The sequence below is a fragment of the Pelobates fuscus genome, chromosome 8, assembly GCF_036172605.1.
Source record: "Pelobates fuscus isolate aPelFus1 chromosome 8, aPelFus1.pri, whole genome shotgun sequence".
NCBI classification, from domain to species: Eukaryota; Metazoa; Chordata; class Amphibia; order Anura; family Pelobatidae; genus Pelobates; species Pelobates fuscus.
The window spans coordinates 153,780,553-153,801,026 of NC_086324.1; the positions used below are offsets into that span (position 1 = coordinate 153,780,553).

General features: G+C 45.1%; 1 protein-coding gene across 2 annotated transcripts in view; it reads right to left on the minus strand.

The window, feature by feature from the left end:
- The window catches only part of B9D1 (B9 domain containing 1), a 109,374-nt gene that overhangs the window by 72,721 nt on the left and 16,179 nt on the right, over positions 1 to 20,474 (minus strand). For both annotated transcript variants that reach the window (XM_063430455.1, XM_063430454.1), the window contains exon 3: positions 19,077 to 19,188. In XM_063430455.1, the coding sequence (XP_063286525.1) occupies positions 19,077 to 19,188 (112 nt within the window). The remainder of the gene's footprint in view (positions 1 to 19,076; positions 19,189 to 20,474) is intronic.

Below are 20,474 nucleotides of genomic sequence, written 5' to 3' on the forward strand. Positions count from 1 at the left end.
ACATAGAATGTGACGGCAGATAAGAACCATTCGGCCCGTCTAGTCTGCCCAATTTCTAAATACTTTCATTAGTCCCTGGCCTTATCTTATAGTAAGGATAGCCTTATGCCTATCCCACGCATGCTTAAACCCCTTTACTGTGTTAACCTCTACCACTTCAGCTGGAAGGCTATTCCATGCATCCACTACCCTCTCAGTAAAGTAACACTTCCGGATATTGTTTTTAAACCTTTGTCCCTCTAATTTAAGACTATGTTTTTCTTCTTTTAAATATAGTCTCCTCCTTTACTGTGTTGATTCCCTTTATGTATTTAAATGTTTCTATCATATCCCCCCTGTCTCGTCTTTCCTCCAAGCTATACATGTTAAGTTCCTTTCCTTGTAAGTTTTATCATGTAATCCATGAACCAGTGTAGTAGCCCTAAACTGGTTCATCTCCCTGTTTAACCATTTGTCTTAATATGAAAACTCTGTGAGTGTATATTTTTTCTCTATAATGTTATTCTGTACGGTACCATTAGATTGCGAACTCTGTGAGCAGGGGCCTTCGTCTCTGTATTGTACTCTTCATATTAGACTGTAAGCTCTTTTAGCAAGAACCTCCTTCCCTGAATTGCATCCTTTTTATTAGCATATTGGTGTAATATATTCAGCAATATACAGTTAATTACACTAAGAAGCTCGTCCAGGGTAATAAACCGATCGTCATAAACTGAGTCAGGAAGGAATGTTTTTCCCCCTTGAGACATCATCTTGAGTATTGCGGTATAATGATTTAAAAAAAAAAGTAAAAAAGTACCTGCGATCATCTGATTCTTGAATAATATCACTACACGGACCATACATCAAGAAATCACACTGATCTCAATGAAGAAAGTGTGTGATAGACAGAATTTATATCTAGGACTGGTTTCCTAATGTGTATCCAGATCTCGTATTGATAAAAAAAGGAAGGAAACCAAGAATGTATCTACACTTCACTGCTAACAAATAAAGGAGTAAGCACGGAGTGGGGAGTCAGGGGGTGGGGGGAATGAATGGTCTCACAGAGTGTCTGATGTACAATCTAAATGGAAATATCTTGCAGAAAATAAAAAATGGGATCAATGGATACTCATATGCTTAGACAATTTTTTTGCCTCTACCACCAGGGGCATGCCATAACCCCTACATGGAATCATAAGTAGTTAAAAACAAAACAAAAAGTGATCAAGCTGTGGTATGTAAGAGAGCAAGAGAGATGTTTAACCCCTTAAGGACCAAACTTCTGGAATAAAAGGAAATCAGGACATGTCACACATGGCCTGTGTCTTTAAGGGGTTAAATCAATGGGAATATGTATCAAATGGAGAGTATTAGATGACGCAACAACAGGTTTTGTAAAAGACCAGTACGGGGCTGTATTCTTTTCTTTCTTTTTTCTTCTTCAAATTCTACCATTTGTGTCCATAGCAGTGATCACTCAATGATTTGACGCACATATGTTAGAGCGGTTACCCTGCTCCAATATGCTCACTTTGGAGGCGATGTCACACATCACACCCACGATGGTTACACATGTAGATTGTCATGTGACCATATAGTACCATAGACCATACAGAGGATTCAAAAAAAAAAAATCAGAGTAGTAGATTTTAACCCCTGAATCTTGGGACAAAAAAAATGGACCTACATGTCATTTTTGTAAATCTTCACTGGTAGACTTGGTACTGAAATAGCCAGGCACTGTTTTCACCAATGCAATGGCGGCCCATTGTGATCCTGTGAAGAGGTCAACGCTATGCTGATATTTTTGATTTTTCTTTTCTTTCTTAAAACAACAAGTACAGATATGTGAAATAGAAACATAAAACGTCTCAAACAAATTAGAAAATTACAAAATATCACAGAAAAATAAGTACAGAAAATGAAAACGAACAAAAACGTCACAATGCAGTCAACTCAAGAAAAGTAGATTACAAACAGTGCCTTTTCTCTGATTTGTACGGTTCTAATAAACTTAATATGTTATATAATTCGTTCTGCCGCTTTGTACTAGAATGTAATTACTTTACCCACCACTGTGACATATTAAAAGAGCTAAACTGTCTGTCGCTGGATACCCGACGCACTCTTCATCTTTCCATCTTTGTGCATAAGAGCATTTCTAGGAAGCTCCCACCCTACCTGAGTAGAATGCTCTCTTTGGCTGTTCCCACATCCTATAACCTCCGATCCAGTACTAGCACAATATTTAGCATACCGCGATACAAAAATAAAGTGTCTCGATCCTCATTTTCCTACAGAGCACCGCAATTATGCAATAACCTCAGGGACACAGTCAAATCTTCATTCAATCTAAAATCTTTTAAGCGATCTATGGCAATATACCTCAGCACAGAATGCACCTGTCATGGTTGAATATATTTGTGGCAAAACTAGCCACTTCTGGACTGTGATATATCAAGGTTGTCCGTAGGCTGTAAGGGGGGACTGTATATTCTATATTGTGTGTGTATTATCTATGGCCGCTCGCATGCTGGCAGCCCTAAGCTACCAGCATGCAAACCCTTCGTTTGACGAATCGCGGCTACCCGGGCCGTTCGCCAACCGAATGCGGGCTCCCCAGGTGGACCACACGCTTAGAGTCATGTGGCGCTCATTAACCGATTGCAACAATGTTGCAATCGGTAATTAAAGGCTCTCCTAGGTGGCCGTCGTTCGACTACCGACCATGCGGCGGTCGGCCATCTTGGATCCTTTGTCTCTCCAGCGGTGTTCGGTCGTCGAGCGCCTGGTACTAAAAACGGCTACTCAATGATCCGAACACCGCTGGACTTCCAGAGCGTTCGGGAGTTCCGCGTTCACCACATTCTGTTCCCCATCGATGTTCGGTAGTTTAAAACCGAACTCGATGGTTAAGTGTATTTTGTGCGGCGTTCGGTTGGTTTAAATGGGATCTGAGCGGTATTCTCACTAAATGTGCCCGCAGACCCCAGCTATCTACCGAACGGTTGTTCGTATGAAAGTGAGCAATATTATGTGAAATATGGATTTTCATGTGAATTGTCAGTTTTGCTGCACGAGGGGATAATCCACTTAATCGTCCATTTTAGTGGGAGTATCCCTCTTGTGCAGCAATGCCTGTTGGGAAAATTATACTGCCTGATGGGAGAATTCCCCTGTAGCTGATTGTAGCTAAAGGGGCTACCTTCTCCAATTTGCCTGGGTACACTCCGCTGGCCACCCACCGAGTTGAAACCCCGGGACAGTTACCTATGCGACAGGCTCCATATCGGGTCCCCGAGTCAGTCCGGACCCATATGAAGGCAGAGATAGACGAGATGTTACAGCTAGGGGTTATCGAACCCTCAGATAGCCCCTGGGCATCGCCGGTAGTACTGGTACCTAAAAAGGACGGCACGACCCGGTTCTGTGTCGACTACCGGAGGCTAAACGACAAAACGGTGTCTGATGCCTACCCGATGCCCCGGATAGACGAGCTGTTAGATAAGATGGCACGGGGCCAGTATCTCACTACCATTGATTTGTGTAAGGGATACTGGCAAATTCCCCTAGTCGATGATGCCATACCCAAGTTGGCGTTTGTCACTCCGTTTGGAGTGACTCAGTTCAAGGTCATGCCCTTCGGAATGAAAAACGCTCCGGCTACCTTTCAGCGGATGGTGGATCGGCTACTGGACGGCTTTCAAGAGTATGCCTGTGCATACTTAGATGACAGCCATATTTAGCCAGACCTGGGAAGAACACCTACACCATATAGGGGCTATTTTGGATCGTATTGGGGAGGCAGGGTTAACCTTAAAGCCCAGTAAGTGCCACATAGGGATGGCCGAAGTGCAGTATTTGGGGCACCGAGTGGGGTGTGGGCATCAGAGACCCGAGCCAGCCAAAATTGAGGCCGTGGCAAAGTGGCCTACCCCAAGGACCAAAACTCAGGTACTAGCTTTCCTAGGGACTGCAGGGTATTATAGGAAATTCGTACCCGACTACAGCGCCCTGGCCAAACCCCTGACGGACCTGACCAGAAAGAACCTTCCCCGACAGGTTGTCTGGGCCCCAGAGTGTGAACAGGCATTTCAACAACTCAAAACCGCTTTGACTAATGCTCCTGTACTTACTGCTCCTGATCCAACTAAACGATTTCTTGTACACACAGACTCTTCAATGTTTGGATTGGGGGCAGTGCTGAGTCAAGTGGGAGCAGACGGCGGAGAACACCCCGTAGCTTACTTGAGACGAAAGTTGTTGCCCCGTGAAGTGAGCTACGCCGCCATTGAGAAAGAATGCCTGGCCGTGGTGTGGGCCCTTAAAAAGCTACAGCCGTATTTGTATGGACAACCTTTCTCCTTACTCACAGATCACAACCCGTTGGTGTGGCTGAACCGTGTGGCTGGGGACAAGGCCAGGCTGTTGCGCTGGAGCTTGGCGCTGCAGCCCTTCGACTTCACCATTCATTACCGGCCAGGGAAACAAAACGGTAACGCCGACGGGTTATTTAGACAGACTGAACTTGAAAAATTATCTGTGAGTACTCCCCCGGACATCCCCAAGCCGATCCGTTGGGATCAGACTGTGTATGCCGGCTTGGTTCTGGGGGAGCATTGTGGCAAAACATGCCACTTCTGGACTGTGATATATCAAGGTTGTCTGTAGGCTGTAAGGGGGGACTGTATATTCTATATTGTGTGTGTATTATCTATGGCCGCTCGCATGCTGGCAGCCCCAAGCTACCAGCATGCAAACCCTTCGTTTGACGAATCGCGGCTACCCGGGCCGTTCGCCAACCGAATGCGGGCTCCCCAGGTGGACCACACGCTTAGAGTCATGTGGCGCTCATTAACCGATTGCAACAATGTTGCAATCGGTAATTAAAGGCTCTCCTAGGTGGCCGTCGTTCGACTACCGACCATGCGGCGGTCGGCCATCTTGGATCCTTTGTCTCTCCAGCGGTGTTCGGTCGTCGAGCGCCTGGTACTAAAAACGCCTACTCAATGATCCGAACACCGCTGGACTTCCAGAGCGTTCGGGAGTTCCGCGTTCACCACATTCTGTTCCCCATCGATGTTCGGTAGTTTCAAACCGAACTCTATGGTTAAGTGTATTTTGTGCGGCGTTCGGTTGGTTTAAATGGGATCTGAGCGGTATTCTCACTAAATGTGCCCGCAGACCCCAGCTATCTACCGAACGGTTGTTCGTATGAAAGTGAGTAATATTATGTGAAATATGGATTTTCATGTGAATTGTCAGTTTTGCTGCACGAGGGGATAATCCACTTAATCGTCCATTTTAGTGGGAGTATCCCTCTCGTGCAGCAATGCCTGTTGGGAAAATTATACTGCCTGATGGGAGAATTCCCCTGTAACATCTGTAAGGAAACCCCTTGCAAGGGGAACTGCATAAATATGGAAGTCTGTGAATAAAGCAAGTTAGTTGACTCCCAAACTGTGTTTCGTCCGGTTATTGGGAGGATTGGGAATAATGCCGTGCTTTCTAACTCTGACTGTGGATTACCTGTGATACCAACGGAGATCGTGGACTATACTACTGCATTCCGTTACAATATTTATTACCGGTTATGTATTAAATGTAAATATGTATGTTTATATATATTTATAGTTTGTGTATTGTATTTTTGTAATATTGTATCATTCTGTAACAATGCAATGCTTTATGGACCCAGGACATACTTGAAAACGAGGGAAATCTCAATGTATCCTTCTTGTAAAATATTTTATAAATAAATAGTGAGATCAGCATCGTCCAGGTGCCGATGAATTAGCCTGGTCTATCAGTCAGAGTCTAACGCTAAGTAGGAAATGTACTCTAGTTGGCGTACCTCGTGCAAGTAGGTAATGTGAGGGAATTGAGGAGTTCTCACTGTAAGCAAAATCATTACTAAAAAGATAATATTGATCAGTTTGGTTGGGGTACCAGTAACTTAGAGGGGTATAAACCAAGATAGCACATTCAGGTTTGAACGGTAAAGTAACATACCACCAAACCCATGACAGATGATAGCCATGACAAAAAAAAGGAATTTAAAAATATATACATTTAAAAAAGGAACAAATTGGGGTTCAGTCTATTAAAATTAAGTTATTTTGGGGGGAGCGTGGCCGACTACGGAGCTGAACAGTCGCACATCTGTGGAGCTCCGCTTCAGCCCCACAGATTCAGAGACCTAAAGCAGAGAAATCCGCTCTAAAACCACACAGCTTACCTGCCACCCGACAGCTGACAACATGGGGCGCAAACATAAAAAAACAAACCTACACGGAGCGACCCGCGGCACCAGACATTAGGCTTGCATTCCAGAGGCCTACACAGGCGCGGCCCGCCAAGATGGCGCCGGAACCGCAGAGTGAGTTGGAGACATCTGATGACTCCCAGGAAGAGAGGGACTCCCAAGCCTCACTCCCAGGCCCCACTCACAGGTCTGACTTGGAAGAGGATGACTCCCCATCCACAAAAGGGGACATCAGAAAGCTGCTGACAGACCTAAGACAGGTCTGGAAGGCCGATTTAAAGGAGACCCAAGCTGAAATAGGGGTCTTACAGCAGAGAGTCCAGGAGGTGGAGACCAGAGAAAAATCCAGAGATATCCAACTCCAAGACACCAAGCAGCAAGTGGAAGGACTTCCTGAGCAGGTCCGGCGCTTACAAGGAACGGTGGTAACACTTGAGACCAGACACCGCCGCCGCAACGTACGCCTCAGGGGCATCCCTGAAACAGTAGGCGGAGAAGACCTACTGCCCTTTGTTCGGAGACTTACCTTCTCCATGGGCCTCAGGTGTAACTCAGACACCCCACTGATACTATCCACCTTCCGGGTACGCAAATCGCCAGCAGCACCCGCAGGTGCCCCCAGAGACACGATAGCTACCACCAGAGACATAGCGGCGAAAGCCGCCATCATGGCCGGATCTAGACCACTGGGGTCGGTGAAATTTGAGGGAAGCGAGGTAGCCATGTACAGTGACCTCCCTTTCGCTGTGCTTGCTGCAAGGAGACAACTGGTACAGTTCACCAAGAGACAGAGAGCACTCCGTCCGATACCGATGGGGCACAGACAGTTCACTGGTGGTGCAACAGGGCACCGACGTACTCACTTTGACCTCAGGGGAAGACCCAGAGACTTTCCTGAAAAAGCTAGGCATGCTAGCCAACGGGCACAGCAAGCGAAACGAGAAACTCAACACTAAGTTACTGCAACACTTAGTTATTATAACACTGTAATTCATGTGTTTATATGTGTATATAGTTCTTGGGAGCTTTTTCATACTCCTAACCTACTAACCCATGCATAAGCCCTAACCACCTGACTTCACATACATAGAATGAGTCAGTAAAGAATGCTAAACTTACGCAACCTCACTAAGCAGGGGTCCCCGTATAAAAGTATAAAAGAAGAAACATGCAATTTGGTACCTCGCAATGCTACTGAACATATTTCACTAATACCGCAATTATTGCCATGTTTGTAACCCAACGAAATGCTACATGATCTTGTTATAACCCATTCAATAACCCATACAATGGAAAAATGTATACTGTGTGTACAAAACCCAATAAAATACAAATTTTAAAAAAATTAAGTTATTTTGCATGTGCTGTTTGTCCAAGGTGACAATAAAGGGCTGATACATGTTGATAATATATATCTATGTGAATAGATAATCTCACTGTGCGGATGTAAACTCTTAGCAACCTCAACTAGATTCCATCCAAACGGATAATAACACAGCTTGCCTGCCTAATAAAAAAAACTTCACATCCTCTGCTAAACCCAGTGACAAATATGACTTTCAAACAAGCAGAGATTTCAATGATGTCTGATTGTTTGAAATAGGTTTGAGTCAGACAATCACTGTACAATAAGCAATCTTGCAAAAAAAAGCTCTCAGCATTTCAAATACTGAGTGACATATTAGGATGAGCAGTAATTTCGGAGCCAATAGGATTTTTACATTTTGTTGAAGGGACACTATAGTCACCAGAACAACTACAGCTTAATATAGGCATTTTCATGTAAACACTGCCTTTTTAGAGAAAAGGCAGTGTTTACATTGCCCTAGGGACACCTCCAAGTGGCCACTCCTCAGATGGCCACTGGAGGGGCTTCCTGGCTCAGGGCTGCACAGTAAGCAGCCCTGCCGCTCAGCGTCCCCACGCTCTGCATGGGGGCGCTTAATTTTCCTCTTGAATCAATGCATCTCTTTGAGGAGGTGCTGATTGGCCAAAACGGTATTTGGCACCCTCTCCTTGCTGGTTTTAGCCAATCCAATGCTTTCCCCATGAGAAAGCATTGGATTGGCTAAAAATGGGCAATTTGATGATGTCACCAAGGGGGCGGGGCCAGCGTTGGCAGACATGTGGAGAGCTGAGTATAAGGTGAGTTTTAACCCATTCTGAGTGGCTAAGGGATGGGGGGAGACTCTCGATTGTTATCAGGGAGAAGTCTAGCTTCACCCTTAAAGGGAAACTCCAGTGCCAGGAAAACAATCCATTTCCTGGCACTGGAGGGTTCCTCTCCCTCCCACCCCCCGATCCCTGGTTACTGAAGGGGTGAAAACCCCTTCAGTCACTTACCTGAGGCAGCGACGATGTCCCTCGTCGCTGTCTCCTCCTCCGCGCCGCTCCTCCTCTGCATTGCGTTGGCCGGTGGGCGAGACTGATCCTGCCCACCGGCTGAGGAGACCTAATGCCGCGCATGCGCATTAGCGCTCCCTATAGGAAAGCATTGAAAAATGCTTTCAATGCTTTCCTATGGGGAAATGGGCGACGCTGGAGGTACTCACACATCGTGAGGACGTCCAGCGACGCTCAAGCACAGGTTTCCTGTGCTATGAAGGAGGAAGTGACCTCTAGTGGCTGTCTAGTAGACAGCCACTAGAGGTGGAGTTAACCCTGCAAGGTAATTATTGCAGTTTATAAAAAACTGCAATAATTACAGTTGCAGGGTTAGGAGTAGTGGAAGTTGGCACCCAGACCACTCCAATGGGCAGAAGTGGTCTGGGTGCCTGGAGTGTCCCTTTAATCCATACAAGTTTTTATTCATTGTAAGGAATACATTGTTTTCTGTTTCCTGTCTGGAAACTACAAAAGTGTAAGCACCACAGCTTGAGTTCTGCGGGACGGCGTGGGAACAGTGTCTATGTACTTTTTCCCTAGGAGGAATGCCGTTTCTTTCTGAGGATAAAGTAGGCAGGGCTGCACTAGCCCAAATAAAAACGGTGGGAGGGAGCAAGTTAGTCCTAGGCTTTGTCTCTGCACATTTTAAAAAAAATGCCATAATAAAGACCCGAGTGGCTTAACGCTCTTAGGTATACAAATGGTTAAAAAATATTGGCGAGGAGGAAACTACATTCAACATATAGGTAGAGAGGAGATGAAATGGATTCACAAACTAGAGAATCTTAAACCCAAACGATTCAATATTGAATTTAATTTATATAATTTTTTTTAGGTTTTTAATTATTCCTTGTGATTTTTTATAAAATATCAGGGAATATAGTATGTGCAATATTAATGCTCCTTTTTTTCTCTCCCTGTTAGTAGGCTCTCTATCTTCTATTTGTTTTATTATTTTTAACTGATATACATTTTCTATGTGTATTTTTTAGAGTATTTTTATATATCATGTATTTTGATTATTTTTTTCATATATATTGTGATCCTTGTCAGCAGGTAGCACGGTCCTCTTGGGCAAAAACATGCCCAGTCTTTTAATGCAAATTAATTCCAGGCACTTTATTTGTAAGTTTACACATGAGGCAGCAGCAAATGAAAGCATAAATGCAATAATGTAACACAAATCCCTATAAGCAAAAAGCCTAGCTCGTCTGAGCACTAACTCACATCAGATTCCCTATCTCTCAGGGGTTAAACTATAACAAAAATTATTGGTTTCACCAACCTAGTGTCTTTGTCCGCTCTCAGCACTCCAGTATTTAGTAAGCCTGCTGCTTCCAGCCATCCAGAGAGAAACAAACAAACATTCTCCCCTTACCTGCCTAGCAGGGAGGGGTTGATTCCCACTGCTGCAGCTGATTACCTGCAGCTGAGCAGTGGGTTGGAGACAGTCCAAAAACCCTGGCCTGGATCTATGTCTCCCAAGGAAACCGCTAAACTGCGGAGGGGAGCACTGGCCCTTCTCTCCAAATTCTCCACTGGCCCTTCTCTCCAAAGGCTCCACTGGCCCTTCTCTCCAAATGCTCCACTCCAGGGGCCCATAACTAAATATTCATTTCGGTTATATACACACAAACACACACTCCCCCTGGGGTTAAAAATCATATGCCTCTCTGAACAATTCTGTCGAAATATAAACTCCCTCACAGACCACCCCATTCACCTTATCACAATATATATATATATATATATATATATATATAATCTATTCATTATGTTACTTTGATTCGTTATGTTTTCTGACGTATATCTGAAATCTGCCATTGTTTTGTGATCTTCATCAGAAACAATGTTTAGGTGATATGCCAGAAAAAAATGTGGACTTTTAAATCAATACATGCAGCCAAACTTGGAAGTTCGCCCAGGCGAAATGAGTCATCACGCCAACACGTGGTTGTACGCAGCTCTGATTTCCGGAAGAACACCCTGCAAGTGCCGATTGTTTCAGAAGACTTCTAGTGCTAGCCGCGGTTCTTTCAAAATATACTGCAAAGGGGTATGGACTTCTGTATGCCATAGAGAGCGTTTTTCACATTCTCTGTGAACTATATGGAAATAAAGAGATTTTACATTCAGCTGCCATCCTGAATACCCATCTACATCCAGTCCTATACTGTGGACATAATCCAGAGAAGTTAGGGCAGACTTTTACTGCTCTCTCCTTGTGATTTTTGTTTCATTCATTTATTATTTCTCATTATACAGTATTATGCTATATTTTTCCCTTTTCTTTTCATAGAAACATAGAAAGTGACGGCAGATAAGAACCATTCGGCCCATCTAGTCTGCCCAATTTTCTAAATACTTTCATTAGTCCCTGGCCTTATCTTATAGTTAGGATAGCCTTATGCCTATCCCACGCATGCTTAAACTCCTTTACTGTGTTAACCTCTACCACTTCAGCTGGAAGGCTATTCCATGCATCCACTACCCTCTCAGTAAAGTAATACTTCCTGATATTATTTTTAAAACTTTGTCCCTCTTATTTAAGACTATGTCCTCTTGTTGTGGTAGTTTTTCTTCTTTTAAATATAGTCTCCTCCTTTACTGTGTTGATTCCCTTTATGTATTTAAATGTTTCTATCATATCTCCCATGTCTCGTCTTTTCTCCAAGCTATACATGTTAAGATCCTTTAACCTTTCCTGGTAAGTTTTATCCTGCAATCCATGAACCAGTTTAGTAGCCCTTCTCTGAACTCTCTCTAAGGTATCAATATCCTTCTGAAGATACGGTCTCCAGTACTGCGTACAATACTCCAAGTGAGGTCTCACCAGTGTTCTGTACAATGGCATGAGCACTTCCCTCTTTCTACTGCCAATACCTCTCCCTATACAACCAAGCATTCTGCTAGTATTTCCTGCTGCTCTATTACATTGTCTGCATGTATTACGTTCCTATACTCCTTTGGAAGAAATAGTGTGACATCCCTATTTCCTTAGTAAGTTGTTTTAGTACATTTTAACACAGAACACACTTGTGAATTTGCACATTTACCGTATTTTCCGCTCCATAAGACACACTTTTTTTCCCCTCAAAAGTGAGGGGAAATGTCTGTGCGTCTTATTGAGCGAATATGAAGCTTTACTTACCTGTCTTGTAGCGTGGGCCGGCTTCACAGCGCGCACCGCGGTACTGGAACTTCAATTTCAGGTTCCGGTTTCCGGCGGGACTGAAAGGAAGTGCGCACTCAGTGTGCACACTTCCTTTCAGTCCCGCCGGAAACCGGAACCTGAAATTTAAGTTCCAGTACCGCGGTGCGCGCTGTGAAGCCGGCCCACGCTTCAAGACAAGTAAGTAATTGGGTGACACTATGGGACGAGGGGAGGGGGACACTATGGGGCACTATGAGGGGAGGGGACACTTTGGGATGAGGGGAGGGGGACACTATGGGACGAGGGGAGGGGGACACTATGGGACGAGGGGAGGGGATGGGAGGGGACACTATGGGACAAGGGGGGGCACTATGGGAGGGAAAGTGCACTATGGGACAAGGGGAGGGGGGGAGAACACTATGGGAAAGGGGGGGGAACACTATGGGATGAGAACACTATTGGACAAGGGGAGGAGGGGGTTAAAGAACACTATGGGACAGGGGAGGAGGGGTTGAAATCACTATGGGACAGAGGAAGGGGGGGTTAAAATCACTATGGGACAGGGGAGGAGGGGTTGAAATCACTATGGGACAGAGGAAGGGGGGGGGGGTTAAAAAACAGCAATTTTACTTACCGTAAATTCCTTTTTTCTTTGTATAGTGGCAGTACTCACAGTTGGGATGTTCCTTCCTATCTGGGACAAGAAGCTCCCCCTTCTTCCGGTTTTTATGCCTGTGCTCCGCCTGCTGCCTCCATAAATCCTGTATGCCCTGTACACTCGCCAGTAATAAAAAAGAACCCAAACGGAGACAGAATCATGCAAAATTCATTTAATCTATACAAAAAGTGGAGGGAAAGCCAGTACTGCCACTATACAAAGAAAAAAGGAATTTACGGTAAGTAAAATTGCTGTTTTTCCCTTCGTATAGTGGCAGTACTCACAGTTGGGATATATCAAGATCCCCGTAAAAAAGAAAGGGTGGGAACTCAGCAGGCCACAGCTTGCAACACCTTACGCCCAAATTCAGCCTCAGATGATGAGAATATGTCCAGCCTATAATGCTTGATAAAGGTATGCAATGAAGACCAGGTAGCCGCTTTGCAGATGTCTTCAGGCGAAGCCGCAGCTCTTTCAGCCCATGAGGTAGCCATAGCCCTAGTCGAATGAGCCCTCAATGGAAATTTTAGGGGAATCCCTTTGGAGCGATAGGCCAACCTGATGGTATTGGTCAGCCATCTAGCTAATGAGGGTCCAGAGACAGCATTACCCACACATTTGCCTTGAAAGTAGATGAAAAGATGATCTGAGGATCTAAACTCCCGAGTTTTATGAAGGTAACATTTCAGGGATCTCCTAACATCAAGGAAATGCCATTTCTCTTCCAGCTTAGACGTGGGCGATTGACAAAAGGCTGGCAGAACAATAGGCTGGTTGATTGCAGCACTTGAAATAACCTTAGGCAAAAAAGAAGGTCTGGGATGTAGAACTACTTTTTCTCGATGAAATATGGTGAATTCCGGCGAAGAAGATAGAGCTCGGATCTCACCAATTCTCCTAGCGGAGGTAATTGCCACCAGGAAGGCCGTCTTGAGGGTAAGGAATTTGATGGAGACTTGAAACAAAAGTTCAAAAGGAGGTTCACAAAGGGCTTGAAGAACCAGAGACAAGTCCCACGTAGGAAAGGAAACCAGCCTGGGAGGCCTCTTCAACCGTATGGACTTAATAAACCTTCGAACCAGAGGGTTAGAAGCAATATCCTGAACCAGGAAGTGACTAAGCGCAGAAATCTGGCCCTTGAGTGTGGATACCCCTAGGCCGGCTTCAAACCCATCTTGCAAAAAAGAAAGAATTTCCGGAACTGAGGCATTGGCCGGATCAGAATTCCGGAGACGACACCAGGTTCTGAACTTCATCCAAACCCTGAAATAGATTCTTGAAGTAGACGAGCGGACAGATGACAGCAAAACGTCACATAGACGGTCAGAAAGACCCTGACCTTGGAGTATCATCCTTGCAGCAACCATGCCGTCAGGTGAAACAATGACAGAGTTTCTTCTGGAAGCTTCACGTTCTCTAAAATGTGAGAAGAGACCGGGAGGTGCCAATGAGAGATGGCCATGTTTTCTACATCCGAAAACCAACTTCTGTTCGGCCAGAAGGGCAGGACTGCCAGAATTCTTGCCTTCTCCCATCTTATTTTCTGAACAATTCTTGGGATAAGGGCTATAGGCGGGAAGACATAAGCCAGATCGAAAATCCAAGGGAACGATAGACCGTCTAGGACATCTGGGTAATCTTCTGAATGAAGTGACGCAAATCTCCGCACCTTTCTGTTCCTCCTTGTTGCCAACAAGTCCATCTCTGGCCTGCCGAAGCGTGCAACCAGCTCCAGAAAAACTTCGTTTGATAGAGCCCAGTCTGCTTGAGACCAATGTCTTCTGCCGAGGCCGTCTGCAATCACGTTTAGAGACCCTTTGATATGGGTAGCTGATATTGCGCGAAGATTCGCTTGGGCCCAAGACATTATGTGGTAGCAAAGATCTTGAAGAGCTTTGATCTTTGTGCCCCCTTGGTGATTCAAGTAGGCCACCGTAGTGGCGTTGTCCGACTGAATCCTCACCGACTGATTGGCGATGAGAGAACGGAAGGCAATTAGGGCTTCCCAGACCGCTTTTAACTCCCTGAAATTCGAGGAAGCGCATGCCTCTTCTTTGTTCCAAAGCCCTTGATGGAAATGAGAGCCTAGATGAGCGCCCCAACCCTTCTGGGAGGCATCTGTGGTTATTGTAATCCATCGTTTCAGAGCGAACGACAGGCCCTTTGAAATGTTGTCTCTTACTTTCCACCAGTTCAGTTGTCTTTTTACCGTGTCGGATAGACGGAATGGGGCGTCCAGATCTTCCTGTTTTCGCGTCCACTGGGACAGAATGTCCCACTGTAATGGTTTGGATTCCGCCTTTGCCCAGGCGACGGCCGGTATTGAAGACGTTAGGAGGCCTAGCAACCTCATAGCATCTCTGATTGAACTTAGGTTTCTTTGCAGCTTTGATACTGCTTTGAAAATCCCCACTTGTTTCTTTTTTGGAAGAAAAAGAGATCGGGACTGGGAATCTATCCGAAGCCCCAGGAATACTAAACTCTGGGACGGGGTTAATTCGGACTTTTCCAGGTTCAGGATCCAACCGTGATCTTTTAAAACCTTCATTGCAATCTCTAGATGAAGTTCCAGCAGTTGCCTTGACTGTGCCTTCAGGAACCAATCGTCCAGGTATGGAACGATTGCAATACCTTTCAGACGCAAAACTGCTGCCACGGGTGCCAGAATTTTTGTAAAAACTCGAGGAGCCGAAGATAGGCCAAAGGGAAGCGCCTTGAACTGCAAATGGAGAATCCTTCGCCTTCTCGTTAGAACTGCAAATCTGAGAAACTTCCTGGAAGGTTCTGCCACTGGAATATGCAGATAGGCGTCTTTTAAATCCAACTTTGCCATGAAATCTCCCTTTTGTAATATGTGTGTTACAGACAGAATGCTCTCCATACGGAACTTCTGGTATGGTATGCAGGTGTTGACTTGCTTTAGGTCTAGGATCGGACGAAAGGATCCATCTGGTTTTTGCACCAGGAAAAGACGTGAGTAGACTCCTTGAAATTCCCAACCTTTGGGTACCTTCTCCACTACATTTTTTCTTAAAAGGATGAGTGCTTCCGTAAGCAGGGCCTCTGATTTTACCTTTGAAGGATAGCTTGACAGAAGGAAGGATGGTCGAGGACTTGAAGAAAACTTTAACCTGTAACCTTCTGAAACGGTTCTTAAGATCCACCCATTTGAAGAACTTTTTCTCCATTCGTGGGAGAAGAACCGAAGGCGTCCTCCCACTCTTTTGGCGTCAAAACTTCCTCTTTTTATCTTGTTTGTTGAATTCATGCCTAGACCACTGGCTGTTATTGCCACCCTGTTTGTGGAACCTGCGAAACCGCCCTTGGTAACGAAAGGACCGCTGGTTCTTGTACTGGAATCTCTTATATCCCTGGGCTCTTGGTTCCAGCGGAAGGGCTTTCTTCGTATCTGACATTTGTTTAATAATGTCTTCCAAAGGGGTACCAAACAGCTTGTTCCTCTCGAAGGGTAATTCACATAACGCTGCCTTCGATGCTGAATCAGCTGTCCATGTACGAAGCCAAAGGGCCCTCCTGGCTACTGATGATAACCCCATAATTCTTGCTGAGAAACGAAGACACTCTTCAGCAGTATCCGAAAGGAATTCATTGGATAGCTTCAGCAGGAACATGAGATGGGAAGGGTCCATATCGGATTTTCCCATAAGGGAATCTTCCAGTGCGTGAAGCCAAACACTCTGGGCTCTGAGCACTGCTGAACCCGCAATTTCAGCTCTGCACTGAAAGCCTGCGGCCTGGTATATTCGTCTACATGAAGTTTCGGCTCTTTTGTCCATAGGATCCTTGAGGCCAGAGACTTCGCCAATAGGTATAGTGGTCTTTTTAGATAGTTGGGCAATTTGAATATCTACCTTAGGAAGATCTTCCCACTTTTCCTCAGACTGTAGTTTGAACAGTAGTTTAAAATGTTTTGAAATGAACGCCCGCCTTTCAGGATTCTTCCATTCCCTGTGAAGGAGATCCAATATTTTTGGAGACATAGGGAAACCTTTAACCTTCACATTGGTAGGTTCCGTCTCTTGACCGCACTCACTTCTTTAATGAATCTTTTCAATTCTTCTGGTGGAAAACCCTCCTCCACACTAGAAGTCAGGCTGGAAATATCCGAAGGGGAAGAAAGGGAACATTCTCCAGAAGAGACGTCCGACTCAGAAGGGGATCTATTCCTCCTACGTTTTTTAGGCAATTTCTCTTGAATTGCAGGGTCTTTCTTCATGGTATCCTTAAAGGACTCAAATGTCTGGGACAAATTTTCCTGAAACCAGCTCAGGAAGGATGTCATATCCGATTGTTTTGTTTTTTCAAGTAATTCTTTTTACGACATCCGTCAGGTAGAGGAACAGCACATTCCAGACAACTTAAGTGCTTAGACTTGCTTGTGGCTTTTTTGGGCACAGAAGTAGACATCTTGTCCTTATCTGCCTTGTCCGCTATAGGGCTGGACATATCTAAACCAGAATAAGGAAGCAATTAATAAAAATTTAAAATTTAAAATTTAAAATTTAAAATTTAAAATTTACGCATGCATTATAATAGGTGATAAAGAGGAGAGTTTAAATAGTTAAACCTCACCTTTATCCACCTGAGATCCGTGCAGGAGGGCTGGTGACACGGAGAAACCGAACTGTACACCCACCTTTGGGGCCAGAAGGGTTTAGCACAGCTTATATACCTATTTTGAATTTCGCGCCAAAAAACTCCGGATCGCGCATGCGCAGTAGCGCGATACCGGGTCTGGTGGAACGCAACGCCACCCGGGCGTGCGTTCCACTGCTGTGCGCATGCGCAAGTCCCACGAGGAGGACCGCCCGGGAACTCCAAAGGGGAAGCCACATAAAAAGTCCTACCTGGTCTGGTTCCGTAACGCCAGACCGGAAACCTCTCTGCCACTCAGCTCCCACCCGGGGAGCTATCGGGCGCACACCTCCTCGATCAGCAGCCTGTGCTGATCGCACCATCTCCACCAGCTGGGGAACCTGTCCGTCCCGTTATCGGGACAAGAAGAACTGGCGAGTGTACAGGGCATACAGGATTTATGGAGGCAGCAGGCGGAGCACAGGCATAAAAACCGGAAGAAGGGGGAGCTTCTTGTCCCAGATAGGAAGGAACATCCCAACTGTGAGTACTGCCACTATACGAAGGGAAAATCACTATGGGACAGGGGAGGGGGGTTTAAAGATCATTATGGAACAGGAGAGGGTAGTGGGTGGTAAGGAACACTATGGGACAGAGGAGAAAAAAGTATTCTGAACAAACTTTCCCATAGTAAGAAACACTATGGGACCGTTTGTTAAGAATATTTTTTTTCTGGGTTTTCTCCTCTAAAAACTAGGTGTGTCTTATGGAGTGAAAAATACGGTATACAATATCATTGTATTGGATACTTTTAACATAATATTGTACAGTGCACTGACACTTTTTTCACTTCGCTGCACTTTAAAATTTTAAAGGTATAGCGCACCTTTTTTATCTTATATTTGACTGATTTGGTGTTTTTAGAGCTGTTTCACTGGTAAGGTGCTGCTTTACCTTTTTCCATGTATATATTGTACCACATTATTGTAAAATTATTAATACCTTTTTGCTTTTTTTTTTGTACATGACAGATGATAGGCATGACAAATAAAGCCCAAATAAAAACGGTGGGAGGGGGCAAGTTTTAGAAACTCCAGGCTACCCGGCTCCTAGGTGGCAATCCCCCATGCGCCCACTGGGGGCACTGTGCTAGGAAGAAGGAATTACATATCACTTCCTCCTGGGTCACAGATAGATTTGAGGAGACAGCTCTGCACATAGCATGGGGAGAGTGAGGCATCCAGGCAGCTGCTGGTAAGTGTGCACTCTATTTGGGGCAGTCTGTGTGTGGATAGGTCACTGTGTGTTTGTATGGATCAGTGTGCATGCATGAATTGGACCGTCTGTGCGCGCGTGTGTCATGATAAAATTGGCTGCTGTCAAAAGACCATACATCCCCCTAGCTGCTCATTGCTTATAGGACGTCTTCAAACACTTCTTCGCATTTGAGACCACAATTGGGTCCCCCACTATAGTTAAGGATTAAGACACACACACACACTATTATTCTTGGGTATCCCACTTATGGGGACACCAGAAACACCAGCAATCGTGTCATTAAAATTTGCTTGCATTGTGCAAAAAAAACACATGGCGTTTCACCCACCTTTTTCCCCAGGAACAGTGGTAAGCATCCATCTATTCCCCAGCTAGATTTTGAATATCTGACCCACCAATAAAACAGGACCTGTGGTCGCAGTTCCATGAACAACTTGCACTTGCATAAAATCAATAAGGATTTGATATATATCACTGCTCTAACCAGCCGAAGAAACATTGTTAAAACACCAAACGTTTCTGGTCTTCTGAGGACTGTTTTAAGTAGTTCTGCTCTACATTATGAAGACATCCTTAAACTGTCAGTTTTCAGCTCTCCGAGGTCCCACAAGAACATAAAACAGGAGGCCGAACACACTGCATTGCAGACCCATATATACACCTTTCATGACCGTGATATTTTTCTACCCTGGCATCATGAAAAACAATTAGTAATGGTTGGCTGAGTTTCACATGGTGTAATCAATCATACTTACAGCCGTATGGATTGGTGCTTTTAAATGTGATTTCAAAAGGAAAATTCCACACAAGGTTTGGTTGAATACTCTGGTTCTTAGAGGTGATCTGAGATATTCCTTCTTCCACCCCCTAAAAAAATGCAAAAATCAGTAGTTATAAACCAACCAGTGCTTGTATCACAGATAGACATCTATTAGCATTCAATTAAATAACAAGAAAATATAATCACATGCCCTAAAGCTACAACTCTTAAAATGATCCACGAGCCATAGACCAGCACAGAATGATTAGAGTTATAGTCCAACATGTGACAGAATGAAGTACAATATCCCACAGTCCTCCTGGGTAATGTAAAAAAAAAAATCCAGGATAACAAAAAATGGCCAATTTGTAGAGGTTGCTAACACTGAATGGACACACAACTAAAACTGATCAGCCACAACACTAAAACAACCTGCCAAATATTGTGTAGGTGTACTGCCAAAACAGCTCTGATACTTTAAGGGTGGGACTCCGCTAGACCTCTGAACCTTGTCCTTCAGTATCTGGCACCAAGACATTAGCAGCAGATCCTGTATGTCCTGGGGGGCTGGATTTTTCAGCTTGTTCTGCTATTTTTGGTGTGATTTATGGAGAGAGACAGGGACAGGAAGCTGCATCTATCCCTGCTTCTCTCTGCTGAGTGTAACCGCAGGGGAGCAACACATGCAGGCAGAGACAGCCTACAGATCAGGTAAGTGAGGGGTGGGGTGGGGTGGGGTGGGGGTTAAAATAGCCTATATATTAGGGGAGTATGGCATGGGGGGGGGGCAGCAGCCTATATATTAGGGGAGTATGGCATAGGGGGGGGCAGCAGCCTATATATTAGGGGAGTATGGCATGGGGGGGGCAGCAGCCTATATATTAGGGGAGTATGGCATGGGGGGCATCAGCCTATATATTAGGGGAATATGGCATGGGGGGCAGAAGCCTATATATTAGGGGAGTATGGCATGGGGGGGCAGCAGCCTATATATTAGGGGAGTTTGCCATGGGGGGGCAGCAGCATATATATATATATATATATATATATATATATATATATTAGGGGAGTGAGGCATGGGGGGGGGGAGAGCCTATAGATTAGGGGAGTGAGGCATGGGGGGGCAGCCTATAGATTAGGCAAGTGAGGTGTGGGGGGGCTAAATGAAGAGTCAGCAAGGAGCAGGGGCAGCAAGGAGCAGGAAGGGTCTGCAAGTAGCAGGAAGGGTATGCAAGGAGCAGGAAGGGTATGCAAGGAGCAGGGGCAGCAAGTGGCAGGAAGGGTCTGCAAGGAGCAGAAAGGGACAGAAGAAGCACAAAGGTAAAGGAGCAGAAAGAATCAGAAGGAGCACAAAGGTAAAGTAGGAGAAGGAGCAGAAATGGTCTGCAAGGAG